A 25,955-nucleotide genomic window follows, 5' to 3' on the forward strand; every position below is an offset into this window, starting at 1 on the left:
CTCCAAAATTTTCACTTGGTTTTTATTTGACTGTGGAATTTTATTTTATTTTTTTGGTACCGGGGATTGAACTCGGGTCCTTCCGCTTGCAGGGCAGGCGGAGGAACCACTGAGCTAAATCCTCTGCCCTGACTGTGGAATTTTAAAAGCTATTAACACAGGCCGGGGATTTAGCTCAGTGGTTTCGGCTGCCTGCTGGCAAGCGCAAGGACCCGAGTTCAATCCCCTGTACGAAAAAAAAAAAAAATCAAAAACAAAAAAAGCTATTAACTCATTTTCTCTTTTAATATACAGTATTCCTTCAGTAAAATGATATATTAATGCCATTAAACATTTAAGTGATAATGGCTTTTGTAGCTAATAGAGGATATTAGCAAATATATATGATCTAATAACCAGAATTTAGAACTTGGAAATTAATTGCTGTAATTTTTATTATTGCCTTTCTTTGTGCAACTGTTTATTCTATGTATTATATAGATTTTGTTTTCAGTATCACATAGTGGGTAGCTACTATAAATAATTTTGGTCCTTTTGATTCCCTCTCTAACAAAATAAGAAAATATTACATCTTCTTGATTTTCTTGAAAGCCAGAGATACATATTTTTGTAATAGTGATTAAATATTGTGCCTTCTTGTATAACAAGTGTGTTTACCTGGAAGAAAATGTCTTTTCTCTTCAATTTTAATTTTTTCTGAGTACATGTTCGTCGTATGTGAGGAGCGCATCCCTTGTGGGGAGTTGGTACATGTGCTAATGTAGCTCGGATAGTTTTTTGTCCCCTTCTCTCCCCTCCCCCTATCTCTTGGTCCCCTTGCCGTCTGCAACAAGTCCAGCTCTCTCCTCCTATTATCTATTCTTTATTTTGCTCTTTATATTTTGGGTTTCTCATGTAAGATAAACCGTGTGATATTTAAGCTTGTGTGTCTAATTCATTTAACTTAATGTTATGGTCTCAAGGTGCACCCATTTTCTTAAAATGATTCAAGTTTATTCTCCTTTAGGGCAGAGTAGTACTCTTTTGTGTATAAATACCACATTTTCTTCATTCATCTGTTGATGGATATATAGGCTGCTTTCAAGATTTAGCTATTGTGAATCATGCAACTATAAAATGTAATTTGATGACTTTAACTCTTTTGGGAAGATACATAGAAGAGGAATAGCTGTGTCAAATGGAATTTTTTTTTTTGAGACAAGGTTTCTGCTATGTAGTTCAGGCTGGCACTATATAGCCCAGGCTGGCCTCGAACTCCTGACAATCATGCTGCCTCAGCCTCCCAAGTGCTGGGATTATAGGCATGTACCACCTCGCCTGGCTCAAATGGAATTTCTAGTTTTAGTGTTTTTTTGATGAATCTCCACACTGATTTCCATGGCTGTGCTAGTTTACATTCCCACCAACAATGTAGAAACTTCCTTTGCCTCCACAGCATTGCCAACATTTGTTCATTGCTCATTTGTACTTCTTCTGAGAAGTATGTATTCATTTCACTTGCCTATGTTTTGATTAGGTCTTTTGTTTTGGAGGTCTATTATTTTTGAGTTCTTTATATATTTTAGATGTTAGTCCTCTGTCTGAGGAATATTGGTAAAAAATTTTTCCCATTCTGTAGGTTGTCTCTTCACTCTGTTGGTTGTTTCCTTTGCTGTGCAGAAGCTTTTCAATTTGATATGATCGCATTTGTTGATTCTTTTTTTTTCCTATTAAGTTTATTGGTACATTTTCGGTATAAAATACAGTTACATTCATCATTGGGATCTTGTACCATTGCATGAGTATCTTTGCTCTTTTTTTTCCCCCTTCCCTTGCCCACCCTTCCCTATTTGCAAAGACTTTGTTTCCATTTTTTTCCTTTTCTCATATTTTTTCTTTTCCCTTTTTTCCCTTCCCCTACCCCTCCCACTTCCCCTGCACCTTTAGACCTTTTCTTCCTGTTACACAATATCAATTATACATATTTTAAAATACAATATCAAGATCTAGGAGACATTACCACAAATTTTACAGAATTTAAAAGGATATAGAAAGCATATTTCAAAAATCTGTTTTGAAATAAATTTGACAACTTCTAAGAAGTACCTTGGAAGGCAAATTAATGAAACTAACTCTGGAGGAAATATAAAATTTGAATAGAATCTATTAAAGAAAGTATATTCCTAGCTTGAAAACCTACCTATATGACAACAGCAGGTTCATATACATTTTAACTGATAAATTATATCAAACAATTAAAGCAGAAAAAAGAAGGAACACTTCTCCCCTCATTTTAGGAACTCAACATTGTGCTAATCCTAAAACTGGATAAAGATAATAGAAGGAAAAAGTATGAACATAGATAGAAATTTGTTTAACCAAACAAACTATTGGAAGTCAGATCTGGCAGGATGTAGAAAGTGGTTTTATTATAGGGATGGCAGTATTGGTTCAGCATTGGAAGGAAGATCCACCCCCAAAAGTCATCATTTGAACAGAGGAAAGGAAAAAGCCATATGATCCTGTCACTAGTTGGAGAAAAAGTATTGGACTAAATTCTACAGCTGTTCATGGTAAAAGCTATCAGGAGACTAGAAGTAGAATAGAACCTTCTCAACAGATTAAAGACGTGCTCCATACTTCCAGCGAGAATGCCTTATATGAATGGAGAAGATACAATGCTTTCTCCTTAAGGTGGGGAACGAGGGCAGATATGCTTACTCTTTATCTGTCCATTAAACTTTGAAACCTAGTCCCCACCAAAATAGTCTGGCAATAAAATGACACAATTAGGATAGGATTGGCAAGGTAGAAGCAAAATCTTTATATGTAGCTGAAATGATCATCTACAGAGAAAATACTAAGAAATCTCTAGGAGCCTCTGGAACTTGTATTTGAATTTAGCAGGATTAGAAAACACAAGGTATATATAAAGATTCAGGTCTGTGTATCCTTGCTATAAATGAAGAATTGGATATTGAAATTTAAAAGTTATGTAGGAGTACAAAGGACCTAGAAAAGTTAAAAAAAATAGTACCTAATTTTAAGACTTCTTCTAAAGCTACAGTAATCAAGGCAGTGTTGGTGTAAGGAAAGACATATAGATCATTTGAATAAAACAGAGAATCTAGAAATAGAACCACACATATATGGTCCACTGAGTTTTGAAAGATTATTTAATATTAGCATTTTATAGAATATAAACTCAATTCAAGAGCCGAGTAAGAGATAGTTTTCAGCAAATGGCACTAGAATACCTGGTATCCGTATATAAAACATTAACCTCAACCCTTTATTTCCATACATGAAAATAACTTGAAGGGATCTGTGAACCTAAATATGAAAGCCTAAAAGTATAAAAATTTAAGAAGAAATTATAAGGGAAAATGTTTATGAATTCAGGATAGACAAGAACTACCTAGTATAAAAAAGACATGATGTATAAAAGAAAAAAATTGATAAATGAGATTCCATCAAAATTCAGAACCTTAAATGACATCATTAAAATGAAAAGTAGTCCTTAAACAGACCATATTTACAATGCATATAACCTATGACCAGAATATATAAAGAATTCTTAGAGCTCATTAATAGACAACCCAATTAAAAAGTAGACATAAGAAGATGATAAATAGCCAGTACAGCACAAGGAAAGGTGAGCAACTCTAGAATCAGAAAAATACTAATCAGTACAATAACAAGATTGAATTATACACTCCCTAGGGAGATGAAGTTAAAAGTTTTAAAAGCCTTGTCATGACTTTTTCTTTTTGTTGGATTCTCCCCCTTTGGGTTTAATTTGTCACACCCAATGGATTCATTCTGCTGGGTGTCCTGGGGTTGTGATCCTCATTGTCTTTTCCTAGGGTATTGTCTAAAATTTTTTGGAGTGCTGGTTTGATATTCATGAAGTTCCTGAGGTGCTTTTTATCATGAAAGTAACTTATTTCTCCATCCATTTTGAAAGATAGTTTTGCAAGGTACATCAATCTGGGTTGGAGGCTGTTTTCCTTTAGGGCTTGAAATACATCACTCCAAGGTCTTCTTGCCTTGAGGGTTTGCATTGAGAAGTCTGCTGTGATTCTGATGGGCTTTCCTTTGTATGTGATTTGTTTCTTTTCTCTCTCTGCTTGTAGAATTTTATTCTTCTGTTGGATTTCTGGAATCCTAACTATTATATGCCTATGTGTAGATTTTTTTTTGATCAAGGCTATTTGGAGTCCTATATGCCTCACTTATCTGTATGTCAAGTTCTTTTCCCCTCCTTGGGAAGTTTTCTGCCATCACTTCCGTGAATACTTTTTTTTATGTCATCTGCACTCTCTCCTCTTTCTTCATTGCCTCCATCAGTCTTATGTTATTCTTCTTTGCATCATCTAGCAGCTGCTGGATTGATTTCTCGTGTTCCTTTACAATTTTAAAGCAATTTTTCTTTCCCTGGTCATTCATTGCAATATTTTCTTCTGTATCTGAAATTCTTTCCTCATGTTGGTTCATTCTGCTGTGCAGACTTTTGATAGAGTTTTTAATCTCCTGGAAATCTGTTTGAATCTGTTTTATGGATTCCATTTGTTTCCTATGTTGGGATTCCATCATGTTCCTCAGATCCTCTATTTTTTAATCTGTGTCCTCTCTAGATTTATTAATCATGTCTTGCACCATGAGCAAAATCTTTTCTGTTATCTGAGTAATTATTTCTGATTTCATTTTTCTCAGATCCTCTTTTGTTGCCAGTTCAGAGAGTCCAGGTGGTTGAGTATCAGGTTATTCCACCTTGTTTCCCTTTGGGGTTGCTGTAGGTGATCTAGAAGTCTGTTTTTGAGGCTTGTTTACGTGTCTTCTCATTTCCATGGCGGGGGGGGGGGGGGAGGGTGCTTCTGGTGCCCACACGCGTCACCTTCTCTGCCCTAGGAGCTTGGGATGCCGGTGGGGGAGCTTCCTTCCTGTTGATTCTTGACGTTATTTCTCTTTCTTTTCTTTTCTTTTTTTTTGGTACTGGGGATCGAAGTCAAGACCTTGCACTGGTGCAGCGCCACTGAGCTATGTCCCCGGCCCCAATTTTTTTCTGTTTTAACATTTAGATCTTTGATCCATGTTGATTCTGGCTTAGTACGTGGTGATATATATGGGTCTAGAGTCAATCTTTTGCATGTGGACAGCCAATTTTCCTAGTACCATTTATTAAAGAGTCTATCTTTCCTCTGGTGCATGTTTTCAGTCCCTTTGTGAAAGATCACATAGCTGAATGTGCCTAGAGTTGTTTCTGTATCCTCTATTCTGTTCCACTGATCTATATATCTGTTTTTGTGCCACTACCATGCTGTTTTACTACTTGATAAGACAACTTTGTAATATAACTTGATATCTGGCATTGTGATATCTCCTGCTTTGCTCCTGTTATCCAGGATTACATTTGCTCTTCTGGGTCTCTTCTGGTTCCACGTGAATTTTAGGGTTGTTTTCTCAGTTCTATGAGGAATGTTATTGGTATTTTTATTGGGATTGTGTTAAATCTATATATCAATTTTAGAAGAATAGCCATTTTGACTCTATTGGGTCTGCCTATTCAGGAACAGGGATATCTTTCCATTTTCTGATATCTTCTTCAATCTCCTTTTTCAGGGTACTGAAGTTTTGTTTGGTACCAGGGATCGAACTCAGGCCCTTGTGCTTTTGAGGCAGGTGACAGAACCACTGAGGTAAATCCCCGGCCTAGGGTACTGTAGTTTTCATTGTAGAGGTCTTTTGCTTCCTTGATTAGGTAAATTTCTAAGTATATAATTTTTCGTGATGTATTGCGCATGGTAGTGTTTTCCTGATTTCTTTCTCAGTGAAGTCATTGTTGGTTTACAATGTGTGTGTGTTGATTTTGCATCCTGCTACATTGCTGAATTTGGTTATTAATGGAGTCTTGTAGTGGAAATTTGGGGCCTTCTGTGTAAAGGATCATGTCCTCTGCAAATAATAATAATTTTACTTCTTTATTTCCTATACATATCCCTTTTATTTCTTTGTCTTGCCTGATTGCTCAAGCTTATGTTCTGAGTACTATGTTGAACAGGAGTGGTGTTAGTGGGCATCCTTGTTTTGTTCCTGATTTTAGAGGAAAAATGTTCAGCACTTCCCCATTTAATATGATGACAGAAGGTTTCTCATAAATTGCTTTTATCAGATTGACATAAATACCGTTTATACCTATTTTCTTCAGGTTTTTTTTAACAATTATGAATGGATATTAGATTTTGTCAAAGACTTTTTCTGCATCTTTTTGCCCTTGCTTCTGTTTCTATGATATATTACATTCAGTGATTTGCAAATGTTGTACTATCCTAGCATCCCTGGGGTGAATCCTGCTTGGTCATGATGTATGATCTTTTTGATGAATTGTTGCATTCTGTTTGCCAGTTTCTTGTTAAGGAGTTTTGCATCTATGTTCATTAAAGAAATTGGCCTGTTGTTCTCTTTTTTTGGTTGGATTCTTGTCTGGTCTAGGAATCAGGATAATGCTAGCTTCCAGGAATGACTTTTCTTTCTTGTAAATTAATTTTATTGGTACATTTTAGGCATACAATATAATGACATTCATCATGGGAAATTTGCACTTTTACATAACATAATCTCTCTTGGTTCTTATTTTTCCCCCAACTTTTCTCTCTTTCTTTTTTTTTTGCTTTTTGTTTTTTGTTTTTTGAGATAGGGTCTCACTTTGTAGTTCAGGCTGGCCTTGAACTCACTGTGTAGCCCATGCTGGCCTTCAACTCATGGTGATCCTCCTGCCTCACCCTCCCGGAGTGCTGGGATTATAGGTATGCACCACTGTGCTTGGCACAGGGATGTCTTTTCATTAAAGTATTTGAGGAGATATGGCTTTAGATCTTTCCTGAAGTTCTTGCACAAATCACTAACCCATTGAGACTAATTGAAAGGGAATCTTTCTTGTTGTTGTTGTTTTTTTTTTTTTTTCTTGTTTTTTGTCTTTTTTTTAATGGAAGGAAATCTTAAGGGGACCCATTTATTTTCTTATTCTTAGTCATTAGGTTATATAGCACAAAACAGTTGTTGATAGTTATATTAACCTTTTTTCTTTTTTCTTTTTTCTTTTTTTGGTACCGGGGATCGAACTTGGGTCCTTGCGCTTGTGCAGCAGGCGACGAAACCAATGAGCTAAATCCCCGGCCCTATATTAACCTTTTTTAATGCAGGTTTTAGAACAAAAAGGCAATATGGAGAATAGAATTGAATACTGTTTTTGAAATTCTTCCTTGGCCAAGAAATAAAGGAAATGCTGTGTAGTAGGCTGAGTAAAGGCTTCGCCAAAATGTCTGTGTCTTATCCTCCAGACCTCGTGGGTGGTTAAAAAAACCTTTTCAGTGAAGATCCTGAGATGGAGAGAGTGTCCTTGTGGGCCCAATATGGTCTCAATGTTGCATACAAAAAGATGGCAGGGAGGTCAGAGAAAGGGATTAGAAGATGCTATGTTGCTGGCTTTGAAAATGGAGGATCTGCCTTGAACCTAGAAATGCAGGAGGCTGCTAGAACATAGAAGCAAGGAAATCTGCTCACTCCTAGAACATCTGGAAGGAAAGTAGTTCTGCCAGTGCCTTGGTTTTAGCACTTTTGACCTCTGGAAGTAGATGAGAATAAATCTACTATTAAAGCTACTAAGTTTGTGGTAATTTATTATACCAGCAGGAGGAAGTGATACAGGTTACAATTCATCTTTAGTGGATTCTTTCGCAAAGTAAGTTTCTTAGTGACCATCAAGGTTTTCTAAAAATGATGTCTTAGATAATAAAAGGTAAGCCTACAGCACAGCAAGTATTTATTTTTTGATTCTTTATTTATTTGGTACCAGGGATCAAACTCGAGATCTTGTGCTTGTGAGGCAGGTGGCAGAACTACTGCGCTAAATCCTCGGGCCCCTACCACAAATATTTTTAAAAACACATTTCTCTATTTATTTGCAAATGTGGTCTCTACACTAGAATTATCCATGAGAATTCATGAAGCAGCATCTTTCAAAACCTCCTCTTCTAAAAATAATGACGAAAAATCAAAATTCCCAGGAGACTCTGAAGAGCCTGCTCAGGTGGAAATAGACAGATCTGTGGAAAACACCATCCCAGACAGTCAGATGGTTTCAACTGATAATGCTTTGTCTCCTCACAATTACATTCCTCAAAAAGGTAAGAAACAAATTCTTCTCTAATTCATCAATTAAGGAAGAAATTAGATTTGGAAGTTATATATCAAATATTAACATATTTTTATTTATAAATCAACAGAAGATGGGTCCAGGTTTCAGATTCTGAAATATTTATTTCAAATTGATATTTGTGATGTCATGACTTCTGTATTTTCACCAATTGTACTTCTTTCAGAATGGGTAAGTTGCTCTTTTAAATCTTTTGCAATAATGTAAAAAAATTGATTTTACTAAGTGTTGGGGTAGTTTTAAAATATGTTTGAATGACTCTTCCCTATATACTTTTCATAATATTTCTTTTTCTGTGAAATTGTCATATAATATTGTACATTAATGTTTTGTTACATGGATTTTTTTTGGTACTGGGGATCGAACTCAGGACCTTGTGCTTGTGAGGCAGGTGTGGCACCACTGAGCTAAATGCCTGGCCCTGTTACATGGATGTTAAGATTTTTAAAATTCTTTTTTAAAAAAATTTGCTGATCTTGAGTAATTTTTTCTTTTTTTTGAAATTAGGGAAAATTATATTAAATGAATTAACTCAGGAGTAATATAAACGAAAGAGTACTAAGCAAATTGTTAGTATTCAAATGATGGCTGTTACCTCAAAGTGGTATAACATGAGAGTACAAAAACAACTAGTATTTCAAAATTTAACCAAGTTGTGACTAAAATTTCAAATTCTGCTCACTTTTCCATTTTTTGGTAATTTCTAAAGCACTTATTCACTTCTTTAACCTATTACATATTAGAATAACATTTTTATTAGTGTATATTAGTAATACAGAATAGTGAGTTTTGTTTTGAGAAATGAATTCATGCATATAACATATTTTGATCATTTTCAATCCCTTTACTCCCCACTGTTTCATTTATTATAAAACTTACTGAGATCTAGTATTACAAAAGGAGCCAGTTGTCATACTTAGCACACAGGAGAACTTTTACAAATGTGGGTTCTTTTCTTTTCTACTGCTACCATAAAAACAATTGAAGAAGTATTTTTATCTTCTCACTTTTTGTTTGTTTGTCCTTGCGCTTGTGGGGCAGGTTGCGGCACCACTGAGCTAAATCCCCGGGTCTCTCACTTTTTTTTGCAATACTAGAGACTAAACTCAGGGCCTTTGCATTGCGCTACATGCTTAGCCCTTATTTTTATTTCCTATTGCAAGACAGGGTCTTGCTAAGTCTCTAGATTGCCCAGACTGGGCTTGATCTTTTGATCTCGCTACCTCAGCTTCTGAGTGCTGGGATTACAGGTGTGCACCACCACACCCAGCAGAGGACACAGTTAAGAAAAGTGATAGTTATAACACAGTGTTGTAATAGCCATAGGATGCTACTGATGGAGGAGGAGCTTCCTGGCAGATGGACTGGAAGTGGTAGGTAGAGAGAGTGGGATTGACTTGTCTAGGAGTTTCCAGAGATCATATTTGAGCTGAGCCTGAAGGAAGAGTAGAGTTAGCCAAAGAGAGAAAGGAGAGAGCGGTTTTGAACGTACAGAAGTGGGAGAGAACATGGCATATTGAGAGAAGTACTTCAGTCACAGTGAGCATAGGAGGAGGCTGAAGATGTATACAGAGATCAAATAAAGAATAGTTTTGTTGCAAGACCTGTCTCAAAATAAAATTTACAAATTGAGACTAGGGATATAGTTCAGTGATAGAATGCTTTCCTAGCATGCAAGAGGGCCTGGGTTTGAACTTCTAGTGCTGGGGGAAAAAACTGGGATAGAGTTATAACATACAAAGCTTTTTTTTTTTTCTGTGATCCTGGGTATTCAACCCAGGGCCTCTGGCTTGCTAGGCAAGTGCCATAGTACTGAGCTACATCCACTGCCTTTTAAAAGTTTTAAATTTTGAGACAAGGTCTTGCTAAGTTGTTAAATTTTGCTAAGTTGTTAAATGTTTGAGGCTCAGACTGGCCTCAAGCTTGCCATCCTGCCTCAGCCTCCTGAAGAGCTGGAATTACAAGGATATGCCACAATGATGGCCTTTGTCGAAATTAGTCAGACATGAGAATATTGACTTTCCAATTTATGTTGTCTTGTGATCTTCGAAAGGCACTTATTTTCTACGGAAAGAGTCTCAGTTTTAGAATTTTAATATCAGAAGTGGAGACTATGTCATAGGTTGCTGGTCAAAACTGGCTTGTGCATCATTTAAGAAAATTGTTAATCAGTTGTCAACATTTAAAAGTAAAACCATTTAAAAATCTAAATTTCTGGATTCTCTTGAAAATGTAGAAGACTGTAATATGAACAGTCTCTCATTCTTATATGGCAACATGAAGCTCAAGGCGAATAGCGCTTAAATGGTAGACATGTACTTTTCAATTCCCTACATTTATTTCAACTGCTTGGCCTCTCTAGGGCTTTAAATCCAAAATCTTTATACTAAATGTTCTGAAGAGTTCCTAACACACCTATAATTCTAGTAATCTGAGTGCATCTATTAAGTACCCACAATATAGACTTGAATGACTTCAGAAAGTTCTCTCCCCGCCCCCTCTTCCTTTGAGACAGGGTCTCGCTGTGTAGTTCAGGTTATCCTCAAACTCTCTGTGATCCTTCTGCCTCAGCGTCTGATTGCTGGGATTATAGGCATGTGCCGTCACTCCCGGCTAGTTTCCTTTTCTTTTTGCCTGAATATTTCAGGTAATTGTTTCAGTGTATTGGTAATTTCAATTTACTGGCAATTTTGTACAGAACATAATTTAGTTGTATTGTTCAAATAATAGCAGTCAACTACATTTTATCTACTTTATTTTACAATTGAGGAACCTGTTCTTACATTTATATACTCTTATGTAGAACGGTTCATTTACAGGTGGAATAAACTGGAAATTAACTAGTTGTTCAACAGGTAGCTCCTGATTTAGTATGTTCTGAAAATAACTCTTACATCACTAATACAGAGAATGACAATGTGGCTCAACAATTTTGTTTGATTTTCTTTCAAAGGACTAGATCTTACGGCCTATGACACTGCCTGTTTAACTAAGCGGGAGTAATTAGTACTTATGGCTTTGCATAGGGCCTTTCACAGGGGAAGTTAGTTTGTAGGTTGTGGACACAAGTTACCTGGTTAGCATGTTTCCAATGTTCTTGAATGCTTCCTTTTAGCTTTACAAACACTGATAGCCTTTGTTGGCTATTTCTTTTAAAGCATTTCCTATATAAGACAGTAAAATCCAATGTCTACTTATGGGAACAATCTAAATATCTTTTGCATGGTAGAAATCACCATGTACTTTATATGAATAGGCTATAAAATAGAACATTCAATTTAGTTTTTTTCTATCAGTTAGCAAGTTTAGGATTTTTCTTTGCAATTATAGATTTTAATGGGATAGTGATATATATATTTGAGAAAATACATGTGGACACGTGTGTGTCTATTTATTTAATAAGGTGTGAGGTCCATGAAATTGGATCACGGGTTGGTAGTCATGACCCCACCTGTAGGACCCCTTCACCACACTAGTGTCAAAACAGGATCGCAGTGGTGTGGAAACAGAAGAGTGCAGGATATGCTGTATGAAGTGCTTAGAGGAACTTCATGTGTGTCTTTGAATGTTTTAACATGAGCATTTTAAGAAATGGAACTGAAAGCTCTGGAGGAAGAGGTGAGCTATGACTATGAAGCGTCACATATGAAGACATTAGGTTTGGAATTTTACGCTGAGTTTGTTAAACTTTACTGTGTTTTTGCTATGGGGCCACTTAGATTTTCATTCTTCTTAAACTTAATGTGTTCTTTTGTTTCTGATCTGGTTTCACTATTTGGAATAATTATTGAAAACTGGAAAGAGGCACAGACTAACTTAGGGAGGGCAAAGGGATTTTTTTTTTCAAGACCTAAAAGGTGACTATGATTCTGGAGTCCGCTGAAAATGTTCAGACTTGTTGAATATTTTTTATTGAGTAATATATTTTATTGAGGCATGCATTGGTTTTAAAGTCTGAAATGCTAAAGATAAAACTTTGATTATGTTTCTGTTCTGACTTTAGAAGCTATTCACATAATCTAATTTCAGTGCACACTTTCTGACACGTATGAAGGTGTGCATTACCTTGAAATGGGGAATTATTAATCTCTGATCCCGTCAGTTCCTGAAACTCCTTAGGGTGATGTGGCAAAGATGAGAGCGAGTAATTTGAGTTCCGAAAAACTAGGCCACGTTTTGCTCTTGAAATCTTCCCTGTGAACTTGGGTATTTTTAATTTTTTTTTAACACCTAAAGATTGTGTTGCTACAAGAGTTTACCTAGGGAAATTTCTCAAGGATTCAGGATTTTGTTCATACATCAAGTTCTGCTGGGTGATTGGTTCAGTGAGAAGCATATTTTCCTTTTTGAGTTGTTTCACTGAACACTTGAGTTAGAAGGTAGAAATTTAACAAGAATGATTATGCCCATAAGGAAGATGTTTAGAGATGGGTTATCTTTTACATCTGTGTCATCTAAAATTATTTCCTACACTATTCAGCGGCCCTAAAACCAAGGCCTTAAATTTAGAGGGCAAGTTGCTACTTCCAGCTCTTCTCTCAGAGGGAAACAGCACTGTCTGGGCCAGGGTCCACAGGGTTGGGGCTGGCGCTCGGGTACCCGGAGCACGAGGCCGATCCGCCGCCTGGGGCCGTGACACGGGGCACCCTCTGCGGGCTGCGGCGCGCGGAGCGGGTGTCCTCGCCTGGGTGAGGACGGACGGAGCCGCGCACAGCAGACAAGCTAGCCTTCCAGTCTGAAGTCCAAAGTCCGGAATCGGTAGGCGGGACGCCCTGGCGCGTGTCCCACGGGGCAGATTCAGACCAGAGGACGGCGGGGTCCCCCAGGGTACGACCCGTCAGGGCTTGTGCGGGGTACAGATGGCAGGCTCCGGGGGGGGGGGCGGAGGGGAGGGCGCTGGGACTGAGCCAAGCCCTGGCAGCCGGGGCCCTGGGGGCGCACCCCAGCGCTGAGCCTGAGAGCGAACGCGGGGCGGGACGCGGGACGCGGGACCCGAGCCCCTGAGCCCCCGAGCCCCCGACTGCTGGGGCTCGCGGCCTGGGAAGGGAGCGTCGGCCCCTTTAAGAGCCAGCGAGTAGGACACGTAGCGCGAGGGGGCGGGGAAGTTTCCTGGGTCCGCACCGCCCCGCCTCCCCGCGGCCGGAACCAAAGCGCGCGCGCGGGGGTGGATAGGGGTGTGTGTGGAGGGAGCGCGTCGCCGGCTCGCGGGACCGGCGCCGACCTGGCCGCCCAGGGATGTGAGGTGTAGCGAGCCAGGGGCTGAGGCTCCCCGGAGGGGCGCGGCCGTGTGCGAGGCCCGCGGTGCCCGTCCCCGCTCCCCCCGCCGCCGGCCCCGCAGTGGTCGGCTCCGCCGCCGGGTGCTGGCTCGGTTCCGGACTGAACGTTGGGCGTCCTCTGCCGCAGGTTGTGGCCCGGCCGGGCTGAGGCTGCGGCGGCGGCGGCGACAGCCGGAGCAGCCTCGCGCCATGGAGGGGCCCGAGGCCGCCCTTCGGCCGTATTTGGGGTCGGTCCTGGCCGAGCTTCGCAGGGTAAGTTCGCGGGCAGAGGACGTGGACCCGGCGTCGCGGGGTCCCGGGGCTGGAGGCTGCCGACCTTGGCCGGGGGCCCCCACCTCCCCGTGCTCTGGCCTGCGAGCGGGGCAGTGGCCAGGTCCGGGTGCTTAATGGTTTTTCGGGTGGTAGAAGGGGACCCGGGATCAGGAAGGTGAAGAAGGTGCTTGTTCTGCAGGACTTTGCAACAGTGTATGTAGTGAATGTTTCCTGTAGTAAATTGCCAGCACAAATTAGCCTTTCCGTTGTGTTGTTTATTTTGAGCTAAAATAAACCTCATTGACACGAGGTTCTTCTGACTGTGAGAAACTTGGGGACCGATCCTCTTGAGATGAGTTGTGTAGTGATGAAACTTCTTGTGAGAGGAGGTCTAAGCTTGGGGGGGGGAGTTAGGATTCTTACGCTACCTTTCTTTTAATAAAGAATGCCCTTTTGAGATGCTTTGCCCTAAGTGATTGTTCCTTGCTTCTGTCTGTGTCTTAAGGTCGTGTTGATGCAGTGAGTGTCTAGAGATAGTAAACTTCCAGGGTTCAAAATTTATTATTTTTTTTCAGATTCACTTTATAATCAGGTTGCAGATTTTTTTCCTAAGTGATGAATTGAGATGTTTGGGGACATTTATGTTGCCGTGTTTTAAAATGTTGCATTACATTTTTAAAAAAGTATTTAAAGATCGAGGCAGTAATGGTTGTTTATGTGAATTAAAAAGTTAGGGGCCGGGCATTTAGCTCAGTGGTTCTGGCGCCTGCTTGCAAGCGCAAGATCCCAAGTTCGATCCCTGGTACCAAAAAAAAAAGTTGTTGCCATTGCTATTCATTCATTTATCCAGTGGTAGGTTATCTAGTACACACACACACAAACGAAAGGGACAGGTTTCCTTCATGTGGAAATTCTAAATAGACTAAGACACAGTTTTGGTCATTAGCACCATGCTCCCTGTTAAGGGTGAGAATACAAAATCAGTCCAAAGTAGAAACTGTTAATAGGCATAGTGAAGCATGCACAGTGAGGGATGGGAGAGACTACAATCTCTAGGGTTGAGCAGATAGCTTAAGCAGAGGAGCTGTGTGCAGGGAACCAGAAGCTGTTTAAGAGTAAAAGTGGACTCAGGGCACGACGTGAAGTTATGCTTCCTGGAGACAAGTATGTTCCAAGTGCTAGTGCAAGTATTGGAGAACCGTTGAAGGCTTTACTATGGTTAGACCCTGTTTGGATAGCTCTTCTAATAGTAGCAGAAGTAGGTTAGATGGTTAGTAGGTTAGATGTCAGGTAAACAAAACTTAACAGGCCTAAAGGGAGAAGAGACAGAGCAGTAGGGCTAGAGAAAGAGGCACTGAAGGACTGAATGGGGAAATATTTAGGCGTTAGGAGCTAAAGTCGGTGTGACTTTATTGGTTAGTTGAGGGGGTGAGGGTGGAATATGAATCTAGAATGCCTGACTCCCAGGCTTCTGGCTGTGGCAAGTTAGTTCGTGGATGAGAACTAATTTCAGGTTTCACATATTTCCCTCTCTTTGTTAAAAGCAATAGTCAATACTTGGTTTTTATAAGACTGCCAGTGGGGAGAGATGTGGATAGAATCTGTCAGGTTGTGCAGGATTTTCTCTTTTCTAATGAATATCTTCTCCTGAGTGATTTTTTTGCTAACTGCCACTGCTTTTACCATACTGGTATAGGTGTTAGCTAGGATAGCAGAACATTGCTATGATTTTTTTTCTTTTTAGTTTTATGGTTATTGATACTCATATATATTTACATAAAATACATCCTTTGATGGTGTTCGGTTGCATATATTCACTATGTTATACAACAGTCACAAGTCCAGCACACTTCATCACCCCTGAAGAGAAAGCCTGTACCTGTTAGCAGGCCCAGCTCTTCCCTCTTCCATCCCTTGAGAACCACTGCTCTGCCTTCTGTCTCTGTGAATGTGTGTTCCAGATGTTTCATTAAATACAGTCATACACTATGTGGCCTTCTGTGTATGTTTTAACTTACGTTTTCAAGGTTCATCTGTACTTAGCATATAACTATTTCTTTCCTCTTTATGGCTGAAAAACACTCTTTCATGTATTTATGCCACTTTTATGTCAGTTGATTGTCAAATGTTAATGGGCTGTTACTATTTTTTAGCTGTTATAAATAATGCTGTTATATGTACAAGTTTTTAATATGCATTTATTTTTTATTCACTTGGTTATTACCTAGGAGTGGAATTGCTGGGTCATATCTGCTGTATGTTTAACTTTTTGAGGAACTGCTAGATTGTTTTCTCTAGGGGTGACAGCATTTTACAACAGTTAATGAGAGTTCCAGTTTTCCACATCCTCTCTAATGCTTGTGGTTTTCTGTTCTTTTTCTGTTGTTGTTATTGTTATTTTTGATTTTTTTGAAACAGGGTTTTGCTCTGTAGTTCAGGCTGGCCTTGACCTCACTGTGTAGTCTCTGCTGACCTGGAACTTGTAGTGATCCTTCGTCTTAGCCTCCCAAGTGCTGGAATTACAGGTGTGCACCACCATGCCTGGTTGTTATTATTTACTTACTGATTTGTTTATTTTTGTGGTACTGGGGATTGAGTCCAGGGGTGCTCTACCACTGAGCTGTAGCTACATCCCCACCCCCATCCCCCCACCCCCTTTTTTTAAATTTTGAGAGCGTCTCACTTGGTGCCCAGCCTGGACTTGAATTTTTTTTTTTTTAGTACCAGGGATCGAACTCAGGACCTTGATCTTGCAAAGCAGACAGTGGCACCATTGAGCTAAATCCCCAGGCCCAGGACTTGAAATTTTAATCCTTATGCTTCAGCCTCCCTCAGTGCTGGGATTACAGGTGTGTGCCACCACAGCTTGTTATTTTTTATACAGCCATCCTGGAGAATGTTCTGTGGTATCTTATGGTATGATATCTTTGATTTGCATTTCCCAAATAACTAATGATGTCGAACATCTTTACATGTGCTTATTTGATATTTGTATATATCTTCTTTGCAGAAATGACTGTTCATTTTGTTTGCTCATTTACAAAAATAGGTTCTTTTAGTCATAAGACTTCTTTATACATTCAGGTACTAGACTCTTACCAGATTCCTGATTTGAAAATATTTTCTCTCTCCAATGATGAATGTCATCATATTGTATACCTAAAATGTACCAATAAAATTCATTTAAAAAAGAAAATATTTTCTCTCATTCTGTTTCCTTTTCACTTTATGCTGTCTTTTGAAGTGCAAAAGTTTTTAATTTTGATTAACTCCAACTTGTTTATTTTTTGTGTGTGTATACTTTTGTTGTCATAGCTAATAAACAGTTGCTTAAAACAAGGTCACTAAGATTTACACTTCTGTTTTCTTGTAAGAGTTTTAGCTTTTACATTGAGATCTTTGATCCTTTAAAATGAATTTTTATATATGGTATAAAGTATGAGTTCAGGCCCATTCTTTGGGATATAGATATTGACTTATCCTACAATGCTATGTCAAGCAGATTCTTTTCACATTTGTCTTGATACTGTTTAATATAATCAGCTGTACATTGAAGGGCTTATACGTGTATTATCATTTCTGGTCTGTAATATCTGTCCTTATGTTATTATCACATTGTCTTAAATTTTTGCCACAATGTATTGATTATTATAGTTTTCTCGTATGTTTCTAAATAAAGAAATATGAATCTGCCAACATTTTTCTTTATGAATATTGTTGTGGATGTTTGGAGTCCCTTGCATTTCTACATAGATTTTATTTATTTATTTATTTATTTTTATTTTTGTTACCGGGGATCGAACTCAGGACCTTGCTCTTGTGAAGCAGACGGTGGCACCATTGAGCTAAATCCCGGGCCCTGTATATAAATTTTATGATCAGCTTGTCCATTTCTGTAAAAAGGATGTTGGAATTTTTTTTTCAGCAAATATTTATATTTGCTAGTGTATTCCAGGGATGTTGGAATTTTGATAGAGTTTGCATTGAAATTTGTAGATCAATTTGGGTAATATTAGTATCTTGACAACATTACATCTTCTAGCCTATGAACGTAGGGTGTCTTTCTATTATTTAGATCTTCCTGAATTATTTTTCAAAAGTGTTTTATATGATTTTTTCAGTATGATTCTTTTGTTAAATGTATTCCTGTTTGTGTGTGTGTGTGTGTGTGTGTGTGTGTGTGTGTGTGTGTGTGTGAGACAGGATCTCTCTGTGTACCTCAGGCCTGGAACTCATTCTGTAGCCTTGGTTGGCCTTGAGCTCAAGATCTTCCTGCCTCAGCCTTCCAAGTTGCTGGAATTATCGTCGCATGCCACCACATCTGGCATATCTTACTCTTTTTGGTGCTCTTAAAAATGAAAATGATCTTTTAATTTCATTTTTAGATTGCTCGTTGCTGTTGTATAAAAATGAGATTGATTTTTCTGTACTGATTTTGTATCCTGCAACATTGCTAAACTTGTTTATTATCTTAGTTTTTTTTTTTGTGGGTTCTTTAGGATTTTCTATATACAAGATTATAGCATCTTCAAACTGTTATAGTTGTACTTCTTCCTTTCCAGTCTAGATATCTTTTATTTCTTTTCTTGCCTAATTGGCCTGACCAGAATTTCTAGTGCAGTGTTGAGTAACTGTGGATGCCTGTTCCTGATGGTAGGGGGAAGTTTTCCTTCTTTTACCTGTAAGTGTGTTAGCTGCAGGCTTTGCACACCTGCTTCTGGGTTGGTTGAACAAGTTCCCTTCAATCCCAGTTTGTTGAATGTTTGATCGTGAAAGGATGCTAGAATTTTTTTGGGGGGTACCGGGGATCGAACTCGGGTCCTTGCACTTGTGAGCAGACATTGGAACCACTGAGCTAAATCCCCGGCCCCACGAAATGCTAGAATTTGTCACTTGGTTCTTCACTATCTGTGTGTCTGTGGAGGTAGTTGTGTGCTTTTTTGTTTTTTTCTTCATTCTATTTTATGGGCCATGACATTGATTTATTTTTGTATGTTAAACCATAACCTTGAATTCTTGAGATTAAATCTTACTTGGTCATGATGTATAACCCTTTTTGCTTGCTGCTGGCTTCACTTTGCTAGGATTTTGTTGAATGTTTTTGCATCTATAGTCATAAGATACATTGGTGTATGTTTTTCTTTTCTTGTGATACATTTTGGGGCTTTCTATCAGGGTAAATGCTGCCTTCATAGAATGAGTTAGAAAGTGTTCCCAAATGATTGATGTTAGTTTTACTTTAAAATTGTGGTAAAATTCAGCTGTGAAGCCATCTGGTTCTGGGCTCTTCTTTTTTGGAAGTTTTTTTTTTTTTTTTTTGATACTGGGGATCGAACTTGGGTCCTTGCACTTGCGCAGCAGGTGGCAAAACCACTGAGCTAAATCCCCAGCCCTGTTGGAAGTTTTTGATTTTTATTTACTTGTTATAACTCTCGTCATATTTTGTTTCTGAGTTAGTTTTGTTAGCTTGTATGTTTATTTATCCATTTTGTTTAGGTTTAATTTGTGGGTATACGATTGTTTATAACATTCTCTTATAATCTTTACAAGTTTGCTAGTAATGTTCCTTTAACTGATTTTAATAACTTGAGTTTTCTTTTTTTTTTCTTGTTACCTAAATGTCTGCCTGTTTTGTTATTATTTTTTTTCTCTTTGATTGGGTTGTTAATCTTTTAAAAAACTAACATTTAGGGCCGAGGATGTAGCTCAGTGGCACCGTGCCTGTTTGGCAAGCTCAAGGTCCTGAGTTCCATTTTTGGTACAAGCAAACAAAAAATTAACATTTGGTTTTATTGATTTTTTTTTCTATCATTTTTTATTCACTAAAATTTTTTCTCTCATATTATTTTCTCCCACCTGCTTACTTTAGGCTTATTTTACCCTTTTTATTTCTTAATTTTTAAAGTTTGAATATTAGGCTACTGGGTTGAGACTTCTAAAGAACAATACAGGCTTGTACAACTATAAACTTCCCTTAGACACTACTGTAACTGTATCCTATAAGTATTGATGTGTTGCATTTTTGTTTTCATTCTTCAATATTTTCTAACTTACTTGTAATTTCTTCTGTGGCCTTTGGTTATTTATGAGATTATTATTTGTTTTCACATATTTGTGAATTTTCCAAATTTCTTTTTGTTAACTGTTTTCTAATTTTTATTCATTAGGGTCAAGGAAGATACTTTGCATAATTTCAGCTGGAAAACTTTTTGAGACACATAGCTTAATACATGGTTCTATTCTGAAGAATATTACATGTATACACTTGAATGTGATTTTTGCTGTTGTTAAGTGGTATATTTTGTTGGTATGTTAGCTCTAGTTAGTGTTGTTCATGTTTGTTATTTTCTTGCTGATCTGCTGTCTAGTTCTTTGAATTATTGATAGTGAGAGCTTCAAATCTCCAACTATTGTTGAATTGTCTGTTTTCCTTTAATTGTATCAGATTTCATTTTGTGGTCTTACTTATATCTTGTGGCTTTGGTAGATAAAATATGTTTACAATTGTTACTACTTCTTTTTTTTTTTTAAACACAGGGTCTTGGTATGTAGTTCAGGCTGCCCTCCTAGGATCCTCTTGCCTCTGCCTCCCAAGGGCTGGGCACACCTTGCTACAGTTGTTACTTCTTGAAGATTGAGGAGACATTTGTTATTAAGATACAGATAGATAATTCAACAAACATAATATGCCTTGTTCTGCAAAGTTTGTGGGCTCAGTTGATATTTTAGAACCTGGCATAATTTTTTTTGTGCTAGGTACCATTTTTGTCCATCTCTCTCTCTCCCTTCCCTAAAATCTGGTCCCAAGAAAGGATGACAAGTTGAAATAGCATTTTACCAGCTTGGAATCAAATACTAGTTTCCTTTTAGAGTTCTCCTTGCACCTTTTTAATCTGAATTATTGACTTTAGGAATGACTGCCTTTTTCTTCACATCAACAGATACCACAGCCATTACCAGGGAGTTTCCCCCTTTCCATAGGACATAGACTGCTTCAGATGGCCCTCTTATACAGGGCCGCTCAAAGACATCCAAGTAGATTCGTTCAGTAAAACAGTGTCGTAAAAGCCAGAGTTGAAATCAGAGATTTGTGAGTTATCATGATGGGGTAATTAAGAAATGAAAATGGCTAAGATTAAAAGGAAAATATGTTTTAAAAAGTGTCTGGAAAATAATTTGTTAATAAATACCGAATTAGTGGATGGATGGATACTTGAACGAGTATTAATAGCTCCTCGTGTTAATTATTCATTTTGCTGATCCTTTTCAATCTGTTCAGACTGAATTCTGAGTTCTTTTTAGACCAATTCAAAATAAGCCTTTTTGATGCCCCCCTTTTTTTTTGGTACCAGGAATTGAACTCAGGACCTTGTGCTTGTGAGGCAGATATGATGCCGCTGAGCTAAAGCCCCGGCCCTTTTTAAAGGGAGATTTAAAATAAAATGATCTAAGAAAATTAATAAGCATGCTAAAATGTTTTCATCATATAGCTTATGAATAATTAATGAACTAGTCCCTTTTTGAAACTCTTTCATGGTTTATAATTGATTATAGAAAAAAAAGTTAATCTTTTAGCTTGACTAATATGTAAAGGAGAAGTTATTTTCGAGTATAATGGCTTTAAGAGGTATACCTTTGCATTATAGTCAGATATTCTCAGGGTCTGAACGCAGACATTGTGTGTCTGTCTGCCTTTCTTTCCTTTTTTTTTTTTTTTTCAGTCCTGGGGATTGAACCCAGGGCCTTTGCACTGAGCAACACCACTCCTCCCCTTTAAAATTTTGAAACTAGGTCTTGGTAAATTGCCCAGGTTGGCCTTCCAATTTGTAATCCTCCTGCTTCAGCCTCCCACGTGCTGAGATTACAGGCATGCACCTCCAAACCTGGGTCAGTAATGCACATCTTTTGTGTTGAATAAGTTAGCTGAAGTAAGATGCTTGGAGAATATTTAAGCTATGAGGAGAACTTCTTTTGTCCCTAGTATTGTATATCAAATTACTCTTTTTCCTAGAGGCAAAAATCAGTATTTTTTATTATCAATTGACTGATGTCACTGAAGTTATGTAGGGAGAGGCAGAGGCAGAGATTGGGGTAAAGGGACAGTTTTTAGAAGTGTAACTATGTTTACTTGGTACAGGTTAATGAACCCCAAATGGCAACTTGGAAGGAGTACATACGGAGATTAGAGTTAAGAAAAAGATTTTGGAGAGGAGAATAACTATTAGAAGGTGGCCTTTTTTCTAGACAGAAAAGGACAAGAAAAGGAAGACTTGTTATAGAGGTTTTGGGTTGGGAAAAAACCTGATTCATACTCAAGTTGTTCTTCAAAGGATATCCCCCCCCCCCCCCCGCATTTCTCTTTTATTTGGGATCCAGTAATGCAGTAATGTCTGGGCGCGATCACCATCAGGTGAGGAGGAACTGTGACCCCATGCAGGGAGAGGCGAAATACAGAAGCAACTGCAAAAGCATCCAGCTGTGTTGTGCTGAAGACCTGTTGGGGAAAGAAGTAATGTGGAAAAGACCACAGTTAGAGGATCACGGCCCTTGAAGAGGAAATAATAGTCATTTTTATTGAATACCTGTCTTGTATGTTCAAATAGTGTTACTCCTATTATAGATAACAGGTGGGATTCATGGAGATAATCACATTCCAAACCCAAACTTCATCAGTTATTTTCAAAAATTTTTAAAAAGCTGAACCAACCCCTCCCCCCAAAATCTAAATGTGGAGCCCAGTATGCTCTTCAGATAAAACCTAAAGTGGTTGAAATCAGAGAGCACCTGAAGCAGGTCACTCAGTGTCTTCTCATCCTGGAAAGCTCGGAGGCATCTCTGGGACTGCAGTGTGACGACCACACAGTCCCTGCATCTCACCACACTGCTGTTCCTCATGGCTTGGCGATGGTGGTTGAAAGTTGCCAGAAAAATATCCTCAGTTGCCTTCTGTTTGGTGTTAGTCTGAGAAGGTTATTAATAGAGTTGATCCTATACACTTGAACCTCTGTTTGTAATCAACACTTTTTGTCAAAACTGCATATTTAGGGATTTAATTTTGCTTGTCTTGAAGGTTGTGGCAGCACTGCCTGAAGAGATGAGACCAGCCTCGAATCCCTATGGTTTATCATGGGAATTGGTGATGGGGCCAGCTGTTGTTGGGGTTTTTGCTGTTTTCTTATTTTTATGGAGAAGTTTTCGATCGGTAAGTAACCAATGTATACTAAGGGAATGTTCATTCTTTCTCTTAGAATATTTTTAAAAATTAAATTAATTCTGTCTTTAGACTGAACAAGTAATAAGAGAAACACATATGTTGTTTAAGGAAACAGGTTGTAGTTTTCAGGGTTGTTCATGTTATTGTGTGGCCACTAGAAGCTGAATAGATTTGGAGGAATTTTTTTTGTGCATTTTAAAGAAATTTTTTTTTTTTTTGGTACCGGGGATCGAACTCAGGTCCTTGTGCTTGCGCGGCAGATGCCAGAACCACTGAGCTAAATCCCCAGCCACTTTAAAGAATTTTTTTTTTTTGGTACCGGGGATCAAACCCGGGTCCTTGCGCTTGCACAGCAGGCGGCGAAACCACTGAGCTAAATCCCCGGCCCTCTTTAAAGAATTTTTTGTAGAAGTATTCTATATCAATACTAAAACCCTACTGTAATCCCCCCTCTTCCTTCGCTTTTTCTCCCCCCCCCCCCGCCTTCTTCTTTGGGAGGCCTGTGTTTGTTTTAACAGACATCTGTGTGTGTATCATCCAGCGTGGAATTAAAAGCATTGTCATTACCTTTAGTGACCCTCTCTCTTTTCATCCCTCTGCCTCCCTGTATTGGGTGTAACCCTGTCCTGGAGCCTGTGTTGATTATTCCTTTTCCTTTAAAAAATTATTTTTGGAGTCATAACATCTCCTCTAAAAGTACAGTTTGTAATTTTACTTGGCATCATGACATATGTCATCTTTTCAGCTTTTTTACTCATTCTGTGTTAAGACTCATCCATATTTGAACTCATTTATTTTTGTGGTGCTTGAGATGGAGCCCATGGGCTTGTACATGCTAGGCAAGAGCTGTGCTGCTGAGCTTTAACCCCGACCCCTCATCCGTATTTTTAAATGAGGTTATAACTTCTTCCATTTTGATAGCTGTAGACTACATTATAAGAATATACTGTAGTTTATTTGCAGATTTTATGGTCTTGGACGTTTGGATCATTTTTAGACATTTTCTGTTACAAACAGTGTTACTGTGTACATTTTAAATTCCTATCTCCTATTGTGTATTTGTAAGTTTCTATTGGGAATATACCCACCTGTGAGATTGCTAGGTTGTAAGACTGAGGGCCTTACCAAACGCTCCGAGGAGCTGACTGCAGCGAAGAGCACCCGGGAAGGAACACGCCGGACAAGTTGGAAAATAAAACAGACCTTTATTAGTCTGGCCAGATGGCACTCCCAAAGCAACTGGCTCAGAGTCCGAGGCTGTTCTTACAGGGGGTTGAGGGGGAAGTTAGCATATAGAATTAAAGAAAAGGCGACAAAGGTTAGTGGTCGACTGTCACGTATTGATGGTCAGCAGACATTTGCAGCTTGTTCTATAGATTGTGGTGTCCGGAACATCTGGGCAATCAAGGAGTTGAGTAGTTTACTTTGGGACTTTAGGTCTGTTACAGATTTTTATCTAGTGTCCCAAAACTAACAAGCATCTTTATCCATTAACTCACATTTAATCACAATGGGGCTGGAGAAAAGGAACAAAGGTTAAGCAGTCCCACAGGTTATAGGACATGTGGAGGTTCTACTTTTAAAAGATACTGTTGGGCGTGGCAGCACACACCTGTAATCCCAGCACTCAGGAGGCTGAAGCAAGAGGATCACCATGAGTTCGAGGCCAGCCTGGGCTACATAGTGAATTCAAGGCTACCCTGAATTACAGAGTGAGACACTGTCTCAAAAAACCAAAGAAATACATAAAAGATACTGTCAAATTCTTTTCCAGCTTATTTGTACTGATTTATGCTATTAGCAGTGTATAAGAGATTCTAGAGATCCATTTGATCTATGTCCTCTCTAATACTTACTCTTTTTTTTTTTTTTTGTCTAATACTTACTCTTGTTAAAATTTTTGATTTTCTTGAATGGGTATAAAATGATATCTTATGGCCTTGATTTGAATTCCTTGGATGAAATCTTTGCAGTAAATTTACTAGTTATATGTATTTCTTGGAAATCTGGTTTTTTGGCATTTTTTTCTATTGAGTAGATTGTTCTTTTCTTATTTGTAGCGATTCTTTAAATATTATTGATGCTATCTTGTTGAGTATGTACATTGTAGTGTGAAATTTCTTCTCATTTTCTTTGTAATTTTTAAAATGACAGACAGAATTCTCAGTTTTAAAGATTTGCTTGTGGGCTGGGGATTTAGCTCAGTGGTATCGCTGCCTGCTGCATAAGCGCAAGGACCTGAGTTTGATCCCCGGTACCAAAAAAAAAAAAGCAAAGTCCTCTTTTGTCTTTTCTATTTGGTTATGTTATCTCAGCCCCAAAGCTGATCCTTTTACAATGGATTTACCCCCCTTCATTATTTGAGAGAAAACTTAAAGAGAAGATTTGGTTTATGGTTTCTTCAGAGTCAGCTCAGATCTGTGGCCTTAGGATAACATTTCTCAGACTTATTTTGGCTATTAGGGGACTGATAAGAGGAGCTTCTTGAGGTAGTTTGTTTTAGGGCCAAAATGTTTAGGAAACTGTGGGTTAAATAAAATTCAGTATGTATCTTTACACTAAACTTCTTTCAGAGTCTTTAATATGGTTATGTGTAATGTGACTCTTCAGTAGGGAATGTAGCATTTTCCTCATTGGAAATAGAACATTTTTGGCTGACTCATATTCCTAGGAAGGCAATGAGAAATCTGTTGTTATTTTTAAGTTGGGAGTAGAAGTTATATAAATTAGATTTATTTGAATGCATTTATTTTAATGTAATTTTTGTTAAAAATGTGTTTCAGGTTAGAAGCTGGTGTTATGTGGGTAAGCTGATTTTTCTATTTTATCTCATTGTATGTAATTTAGAAACTTGTAATTTATTTATAAGATATATGTCATTCTTTCTTCCAGGGAGAGAAAAGCACCTTGCTATAAAGCTTTCTAAACTAATTGAAGAAAAATGTAAACTACTTGAAAAAGTTAGCCTTGCTCAAAAAGAGGTAAGATATTGTTGAAAATAACATTCATATTAGAGTTA

At 38.2% G+C, this 25,955-nt stretch overlaps 1 protein-coding gene across 13 annotated transcripts in view; it reads left to right on the forward strand.

Annotated features, from left to right (window-relative positions):
* The window catches only part of Mia2 (MIA SH3 domain ER export factor 2), a 117,604-nt gene that overhangs the window by 24,279 nt on the left and 67,370 nt on the right, over positions 1–25,955 (forward strand). For 5 of the 13 annotated variants that reach the window (XM_087208022.1, XM_087208026.1, XM_087208023.1 and 2 more), the window contains 5 exons: positions 7,965–8,165; positions 8,265–8,365; positions 22,793–22,924; positions 25,720–25,741; positions 25,829–25,917. In XM_087208022.1, coding sequence (XP_087064148.1) covers positions 7,965–8,165; positions 8,265–8,365; positions 22,793–22,924; positions 25,720–25,741; positions 25,829–25,917 — 545 coding nt within the window. Of the gene's footprint in view, positions 1–7,964; positions 8,166–8,264; positions 8,366–11,617; positions 11,813–13,354; positions 13,723–22,792; positions 22,925–25,719; positions 25,742–25,828; positions 25,918–25,955 lie in introns of those variants that run through there. The other 8 variants (XM_087208031.1, XM_087208032.1, XM_087208035.1 and 5 more) reach the window with 5 other exon arrangements.

This window comes from Heterocephalus glaber, unplaced genomic scaffold (assembly GCF_053883595.1).
Source record: "Heterocephalus glaber isolate CG9 unplaced genomic scaffold, H.glaber_assembly_v1.0 deba00000901, whole genome shotgun sequence".
NCBI lineage: Eukaryota > Metazoa > Chordata > Mammalia > Rodentia > Bathyergidae > Heterocephalus > Heterocephalus glaber.